The following is an 8985-nucleotide window of genomic DNA, read 5'->3' as shown; positions in this document are numbered from 1 at the left end:
GAAGAGCTCACTCGTCACAAGAATCTTCCCAGCATATTGAAGTAGCATCCTTCGTTCATAAAAACGCTCTCATGGTTTAGTCGACAGCTTTGCGAGGGTTTTATGATTTGAGTGTAAATAAAAGGGCAAAGCACGAACTTCGCACCACTTGCGATACATCACAGACTGTTTAAAAAAAACTTAAGAAGTCGAATAAAAATGAAAAACGTTGAAAAAAACATGCAGTTGTCAAGAAAAGTCAAAAGTTTCTACGGAACGGTCAAACGTTCAAAAATTTCTTTTTCGGCCATCCGTATTTCTTTTTTGCAAGAAGCAGGTCTTTGCTAAGTAAGAAGAAAAAAATTAATAAACTGAGTTTCTTGATTGACACTTAATCTGAGAATGGGCAGGACAGTTTTTGAGAAAAATCAAAGTTTCCAAAAACAAACCATACAACTTCGATTTTTTTGAAAATCATTTTTTTCTAATCAAATTGGGCGCAGCCGATCAAAATTTTATGTTTTCATAAACCTTGTTTTTAATTTAAACCTTGATATCAGATTTGACAGAATAGTTCTCGAGAAAAGTCAAAAAGTTATTTAAAAACAGTTAACAAATCAAAAATTAGATTTTTCAGATAACCAAACTTTTCTGGGTAGGCGCTTATGCAGAAGAGATTCACGCAACTTCTTTTTTTGAATGAACTCAAAAACTTAGATTTGGCAGGGTAGTTTTTGAGAAAATTCAAATAGTATTCAAAGAACTGTCAAAAAAATCAAAACATGAATTATGATTTTTCCGAAGGCCAAAAGTATTTGTGGGAAAACTTTGGGCCTAGTTGCTAAGCAAAGAGGTTCTCCACAACCCGTTATTTTGATTAATCCCAAAATCTCAGATTCGGGAGAGTAGTTCTTAGTTCTCGGAAAATTCAAAAATTTTCAAAAGACTATCAAAAATCAAAATTTTGAATTTTCCGAGAGTTGTGTAAAAATTTCGACGTTGCCGTTTTTGCAAAAATTATTCATGCAACCAACCTGCAATTTCAAATGAACCCAAAAATTTTGGGTGTAGTAGCAAACGCAAAAAATTCTTACAACCATTTCTTTGATTTGAGCCCAAAACCTCAGATATGGGGTCGTACTTTTTGAGAAAACTCAAATAAAAAACTGACATTTCCGAGGGCGATAACATTTTGTGTAAAAAAATTTAGGAGTGGCTGCTAAAGCAGGGGAAATTCTTACAATTTTCCTCTCTATTGAACAAACAATCTCAAATTGAGGATATCATTTTGCAGCAAAATAAAAATCCGTGCTGCAGTTACCTACGACAAAAAAACTAGAGCAGAGAAACGAAAGTCCGAACATTCAATTTTTAAAGGAATTTTTTTAAACATTACACATACCGAAAAAACAAAGCCCTACGAAGAAACCAAGCCCCAAACCATAGGGTGCAAAGGCAATTGATTTACCTCGAGGACAAGTGGGAAAGAACCCGCATGTTGTTAAGGTTCAATAATAAAGCTAGTTCTTTTATTTATAAGAAAACTTGTTTATGGGAAAAATAGTCTAGTTCCCAATTACGAGACACTTGATGCCAAAAATCTAAATATAGCATCGAATGACTCCTCGTTTTAATAATCTACAGAAAAAAAAATTTCTAATATTTTCTTGTTTATAAAACAGGTACCGCTCTGGATTCCTCGTCCTCGGTTTGCTAAGGATTCCTCGTCCTGAATTTTTGCAATTTCTAAATTGTGTTTTGCACAATGTCGCAATTCCAATATAACATTTTCTTCTACTTTCAACTCTTTACATAGCTACACCAAGTTTTTTCACAAGCTTGTACGACAGATCATCATTGTCTCCTAATCACCATAATATTTTCAAAATATGGCTTTAAAGACCAACGCTGTCGGCCTCTCACGAAGTTTTCTATGATGACCAATTCAGAAAACTATTTTGATCTGAATTTGAACAACAGCTGATTTACCCTTAAATAAGTTTGCTGTTTGGCGTTTAGGTTTTCATAACTAGTTTGTATATTCCAATTTTATAGTATCAAAAACCATTGTTTTTCTCTTTTTCGTAATATTTCAAGTCTTATTTGTATGCTACCCGCACTCAGTAAAAAGAAAACGTAATCGATTGTTTTACAATTATAATTGTATTTTTATTACAATTAATTATAAGCGCCAAATTTAGATGTTTAAACAAATTTTAATCCATTATAATGATAACATTTTTCGTGACATTATAATAAATTATTAACAATTATAATTGGCTATAATTTTTCGAAAATTATCTTATAATCTCGTACAATCTATTTTAATTTCTTGAAATTTCTTATAATTTTTTATTATTTATCATAATAGTTTATAATCATTTTTGTGTCAAAAATCTTTATAAGTGAGATGTCAACTTATCTTTTTGGATCATTGAAAACAAAGTTTTACCACGAAACAAAAATTTCATAGAGATCCCTTCAGATTTGTTGAAAGAATCCTGGGGTAGGTGAATTACAACTCTTATATACAAATATGATACTAAGACAGGATGCTGATGTTTTGGTGGTCAAAAAAATTTGAAATATGCATCATGAAACAACTACAATCAAGAAGACAAGAAACAAAAAACGTTATAAATTTGAATGAGTTTGAAAGCCATTTTTCGCATAAACCAACGTCTGTGAAACGCATAAACCAACGTCTATGAAAAGCATAAAACATAAGCAATTCGGGGGAAGTCGAAGACCAAATGGGCAAACAAAGGGATTATAAAAAATTATAATCGAGAATAATCGATTATAATGTTTTTTTTCCTGCAAAACGAATAAATTAGAAATTTGGATAAAAACAGTCGTTTATACACGTCTATAATTTATTATCATTGATTATATTGATTTCAAAAATAGAGATTATAATCGATTATTAATTGATTAAAATCAATTTTTCTCAATTTTTTTCAAGATTGGTACTAAAATCATATTATAATCGATTATTAACGCTTGAAAGTTGATATGGGCAGTTGAACCATTTTGAGTACAAAAGCTGAGGAGCTAAACCAGTCATTGGACCAAAAAAGTTATTATGACAAGTTTTATGACGCCAACCTGAGACTGTCAAGTGAAGTCATCGTCAAATCAAAGTCGAACCGTGAGAAAAGCAGTTTGAAAGAGAGTCAAGCAGGGTCGAATCATGAGTCATACAGTTTCGAGTTAGGGGTCAAACTTGGTCGAGTCATGAGTCGAGCCAGGTCAAATCTTAGGTAGAAAAGAGTTGAATATTCTTTATAGTAACAGTTTGTTTTTATTTGAAATTTGAGAAAAACGTCCACAGAATCAAATGCCTCCCGCTGCTGAGTTGAGCAAATCGACCCTCAAACTCGAAGCGTTGGTACTAATTAAAAATTTCAGTGGGGTTCATGTGTGAAATAGAAATGTAAATAACCCCACAATGAGAAAGAAATTTTTGCAAAAATTTGTCCCAAATGTTGTAGTCTCAAGGTTGAAAAACAACAACAAAAAACGACAAAAATCAAACCCGGATGTTGAATGACCAACAAGATCAAAACTGGACACCACTAGATCAGTTCGGTCAAATCAGGAATCGGGTATAAGTTCTGAATGAGTCCTCGTGGTAGTTGTCGTGAAATTGGACAAAGCAGATTCCAAGGTATGACGTTGTGATTGCCTTTGTAGGCAAAATTGCATTGACTACATTACGATCCATTCAGCTCCGATCCTAGTCTCTTGTTTTTTTTTGACGGTGTAATTGCAACCCAGATATTCAGCAAATGCATCGGTTTAGGTGGAGAAGATTGAAAAAGCGAGTGTTCGGAGAAAAAATCCAGAAGCCGATATATATCAAAGTTAGATTTATGTTTCACGACAAAACACATCGAGAAAAAACGTGATCACTTGACGCAGAAGTTGAAACTTTAATGCTGGTGTTTTACGTCGAAGAAGATCTCTTTTTGGAGCACGGTGAAGCAGCACAGCTGTAGAGAAAATGTTAAACTGGAACAGGGTAAAGCAGCACATCCTGGGAGAATTATTAAATTACAATTGCGGGCTGAGCTGAGGCCTGGACTGTGAGAACGGCAAAATAAATGCACTAAGGAGACCTCTCAATGACGACCCACAGCTGGAAGACGCCCTACAGGCTACTTCCTTCCCCACAAATCTTACCTCAAAGATGGTTTTTTTGAGAAAAGCCTGAAACTGTACCATTCTACTATGAGTACTTTGTCTTTTCAAATAAACAAAACAAAAACTGAAACAATTAGCAGAAAGGACGACAACTGAAAAGTTTTGTTCGTGGACTATCAGAGACGTTGACTGTTTGGCAATTTGGAGGACGAGACAAACTAATATGCGGGCAAACCTGTAGCATTCCAATTGACTGACGCGTCGAGTTTCCGTCATAACTTTCAGTCAGTTACACTATTTCCACAAACAGCAGCTGTAGTTGTAAGACCGCATGATTATCCATGAACTACCGTTTTTTAAAAGAAGTTTTGTGTATATATTGACCAACAAATTGAAAAAAAATTAACTGATTTGATTTCTGAAGCTTACTTATTTTATTGCCTGTAAGTTTTGTTTGTTTGCAATTGTTAATTTGAGCAAGCAGAAAACTTGATGCAAAATTTTTTGGACTTGAGAATGAATCGACGGCATTTAGCATATTTGCCGAAAAAAGTACACTAGTTTTTGAAGAATGTAGTTTCGATAAACCTATAATTTTATTGACTACATAACTTGCTATTAGATAAATCTTGAGTGCGGAGTTGTAGTGCTGATTTAAATTATCCGGACAAAACGAACAAAACTTGAATTTTCAAACAAATTTCTCTCAAATTTGGGTTAGATTAGACAAAAAAGTGAGGAGAACAAAAGTTGCTTAGAATTTCATCAAAATTATTATGGTGCAATTTTTTCTCCAAAATTCTCAACAAAAATTTTACCCCAAAAATGGGTCATTTTGACTTTTTTTCAATTAATCAAAATTTACGCTGAAACTCGTTTGTTAATTGATGAGAAATAAATATCACAAGAAGCTTCTTACACAGCCCAACAAAGTCCTACAACGGTTAAATCTTCAACAATTTGACTAAATTGTTTAAAATTTGTTTTTAAGCAAAGATTTTGGATTTTATATAGTAATAATCAACTTTCTTGACTATCCAGCAAAAATTTTTGCTCTGATTACGGGTTTAACTTCTCTAAAATTTTAATGGGCTGTGTAAGAGGCTTCTTGTGATATACATTTCCCATCAATTAACAAAGTAGTTTCAGCGTAATTCTTGATTAATTGAAAAAAAAATCAGAATGACCCATTTTTGGGGTAAACATTTACTTGAGAATTTCGGAGAAAAAATTGCAGTAAAATAATTCTGATGAAACTCTGAGCAACTTTTGTTCTCTTCACTTTTTGTCTAATCTTAGCCAAATTTGAGAAAATCGTGTTTCAAGTTCAAGTTTTGTTTATTTTGTCCTGATAATTTTAACCAGCACTGTATAGTGCAGAGGATTATCAACAATCCACCGAAAGAAACACGGTCATTCGAAGCCCTCTTGATAGTATTTTTTTCGTTTAACTTCAAATCGCAAATAAATGAATTTAAATTTTTTTCCAGATAATTTTTCGAACCGGTGATTTAGTGATAACTTTTTCTGTCCATGAAAATTGGCATAAATCTCCAAAAAGTTTATAAAATTTAAAGGCCTCAAATGTTCGTTAACATCTCGCAAATGTAATAACTTAAATTAAAACATGTCTATTTTTCAAATTAAAAGTTATCCGAACAATTTTCGCCTTAATTATTGAAACGCGTAATTTGCCTTTTTTTTAGTAAATGAACTTGCAATGAAATTGAAAAGAAATCAAAATTCAACACGCTTTCAGTTGAATTCTGTTGGAGTGAAAAACTATTTCATAGAAAATTGAATTAAAAGATGCTCTAAAATTACACATACCAATTTAGATAGATCAAAAACAGTACTCGCTTTCCGCTTGAAGCTTCGACCTCAACTTTTTTGAATTAAACAGACACGGCTATTCAGTTTATAAGATGACAATTGTTTTTAATGTCCATATATAAATCTGGAAATTTATCGATGACTCAAAGTATGGCATTTATGTGAGATTTAAATAGTAATGTGAAATACGCAAAATAAAAATGGCAATTTTAAATTTAAACAATCGCTCTGCTCTGTGAATCAAGTCAACAATTCAGCAATGACACCAAATCATAGCTTAGACGTGACATTTAATAACTCTAAAGTCGTCTTTCTTCGGTATTTAGCGCCAGCTACAAAAGATATTCGTTAAAAATTTCAGTTTTGTTCGCTTTTTTCAGCAGTATCGCTCCTGTGGCAGACTGTTCGGCAGGAATATTTTGCCCCCCTGGCCCGGCTGGTAGGGGGCGGTTGTAACATACATATTCTGGGGCATATTTGCCTGCTGGTGTGGAAAAGAGGAATTCGGCATGACCATCCCCCCATTTGCGGGAGGGGCGGGGGAGGCTGGGTAGCTGGAAGCGTCATGTGGCGACATCATTCCGCCGTCATTCGGATGCTGCTGTTGTTGTTGCAGTTGCTGCGGCTGCCCGAATGCACCTCCCCCAGTGTAGCTGGGTCTTTTGAGGAGGGGGGAGTAACCTCTCTGAGCTTGTTGTTGTTGCTGCTGTTGTTGCTGCATTTGTTGATGTTGAAATGAATTGTGCAACGGATGAGCACTAAACTGTGGAAGCACTGAAAAAGAGAAACTTTTAAATAGGAACAATTGCTAAATAAGAAACGCACCGTTTCAAAATAACTCTACATGAAACAAAGATTATTAGCTTAAGATTTTTTTGAAAAATTAATCCCCAAAAAAGCGGGAAAAAATATTGCAATAGATGGATTTTTTTGGAAACAAAAGATGGATTTTTTTTGGTTGATATCTCAATCCGTCGCCCAAATCCGGAAATAACTGTATTAAATTCTCATTTTATCATTTTAGCATGGTCACACCCAGGGGCGGATCTAGGATTTTCTCGAGGGGGTGGATTTTCAAAAAAAAATTTGAAAAATTTGTCGACCTTTTTTTCTAGGTCGACCAAATTGATTTTTCGAGCTCAGCCAAAGCACTAAAAAGACCGGTCGGCAGAGTGTCGAATATCCATATAAGTCTTTTAGTGTTTTAGGAGCGATTTGAAGATCAATTTGGCCGATTATCAATTTGGCAGAAAAAAAGGTCAAGTCCCCAGACACTATCCAGCGTATCTAACCATCTGAATAGTATTATATATTATATATATAGGAGAGACTATAGTGGCAGTTTCGGTTGCATGGACTTACATCTGGACATGGCAGCATTGTATTCTGCATTGTGGTCGTTGTGATTGACATTGAACACGAACTTTGACCCGTCCACAGCCCCGGGGGGTGCGGCCATCAACACACTCTTCAGGGGCTGCTGCTCCCCCAGTCCCCCTCCTGCACTCCTCAGATTCTCCCCCATCATCTCACTCTTGAATCAAAACGAAGAATTAGAATTGTTTTTCAGACGCAATTGCCACAAGTTCCAAGTTCCATTCGAAAATAGATATATTAATAGCAGTTCTGTTAATTCTATTTACAAAATGTCATCAGAGCTCGCGAAAGAATGAAACCTAAATGTATCAAAACATACACCGTCAGAAATTTTAAAAATTCAGACACTGTGAAAAAAGCTATTCTAGAAGCTCTAAACTATTTTCGCAAGGCTTAGCATCAAACTTTTTCTAGTTTTTCACCAGTTCGGACAAAGTAGTCAAAAAAGTTTCAGAGACAATTTCCAGCAAAAAACTCTCATGTAACATTGAATGAGTTTTCAAACTTTCTGATCATTATGTAAAACATCAAAATTTTCAAAAAATGGAGAGCAGTACTAGAAAGCGGGAAAATGGTACCTTTTCTGTCTCCTCGGTGGAGCTGCTCCTGGAAGCACCTTTGCGACGGAGGATGAGGGAATCGCAGAAGAAGAAGAAGAACTCGAACAGGGTCATGGCCGATGCCCCGATGAACAGACCCATCAGACCTCCTATATCGCCTACAGTCGCGAACAGAAAATATGCCAAAACTAATCGGATTTCTGTAAATTTGCGCCTTTTGCGTTTTTTGAATTTCAATTTTGCAAAGTAGGAAAACTTACTTCTCCAAAATCAAATCAAATTTTACACTATAAGCATCAACAATTACATCAATTTGACAGTGAATGGGCGCAGACGAGAAACAATACACTGGACAAAAGTATTCGATTGTGCCCCTAAAAGCAGAAAATTTCCTACAACACAAATTGCAAAAAAAATATAAAATAATTGAAATTTAATTTTTTTGAAACAAAATTTGCGAACTCTGGTGGTCGATGAAAACGTAAGCTTATTGACGCGCACGATCACAATATATTTCGAATTCATTAAAATGGAATCAGTTGCAATGCTGTGGACAGAAGCCAAGAACAATTTAAGACCGGTATCAGATTTGCTCGATCATTTTAAACGTATCAAGACGGTTTATCCACAAGTGAAAGGACCAACATAAGAGCTGTCCATCTCTTCTCGGAGAACTGCTGTTGTGCCCCTCGTTAAGAACTACATGCAATTTAAAAAACATTTAGAATTATTTTTTAGGGCTGGGCAATGCTGCCTCACCCTCAAGCAACGAGCACGGAGCATGGTGGGCTCGAACATCCGACCTTTCGATTGAGAGGCGGAGACGTAACTATCTCCGCTCCACAAAAGTCCCTATTGAAAACTCAACAAAGGGTGTAGCGATGGATGTAAATTACTAAGATGATTGTACGGTTCTTACCGAGCATTGCAGCGAAGTCATAAGCTCCCACTTGGATGATGGTCTGCAAACTGAGAGACTGAAAGTAGATAGACACCACGAGGGCTTGTTCTAAACACATCACGCATGCAGTCACCCTCACTTTCACACAAGCAGCAGTCAGTTAGAGAGTATTTTGGTTCTATCAGATTT

The 8985-nt window shown here is 35.2% G+C and overlaps 1 protein-coding gene across 3 annotated transcripts in view; it reads right to left on the bottom strand.

Moving 5' to 3' along the window:
- Positions 1-5910: 5910 nt before the first annotated feature.
- The window catches only part of LOC134851811 (acid-sensing ion channel 2-like), an 89631-nt gene continuing 86556 nt past the window's right edge, over positions 5911-8985 (bottom strand). For all 3 annotated transcript variants that reach the window (XM_063868061.1, XM_063868059.1, XM_063868060.1), the window contains 4 exons: positions 8815-8904; positions 7914-8053; positions 7321-7492; positions 5911-6732 (listed from right to left, as the gene is read on the bottom strand). In XM_063868061.1, coding sequence (XP_063724131.1) covers positions 6335-6732; positions 7321-7492; positions 7914-8053; positions 8815-8904 — 800 coding nt within the window. In that variant the 3' untranslated portion in view covers positions 5911-6334. The remainder of the gene's footprint in view (positions 6733-7320; positions 7493-7913; positions 8054-8814; positions 8905-8985) is intronic.

This window comes from Symsagittifera roscoffensis, chromosome 7 (assembly GCF_963678635.1).
Source record: "Symsagittifera roscoffensis chromosome 7, txSymRosc1.1, whole genome shotgun sequence".
Lineage (NCBI taxonomy): Eukaryota > Metazoa > Xenacoelomorpha > Acoela > Convolutidae > Symsagittifera > Symsagittifera roscoffensis.
The sequence above is the reverse complement of the archived record's forward strand: the minus strand, read 5'-3'. Positions and strand labels throughout refer to the sequence as shown.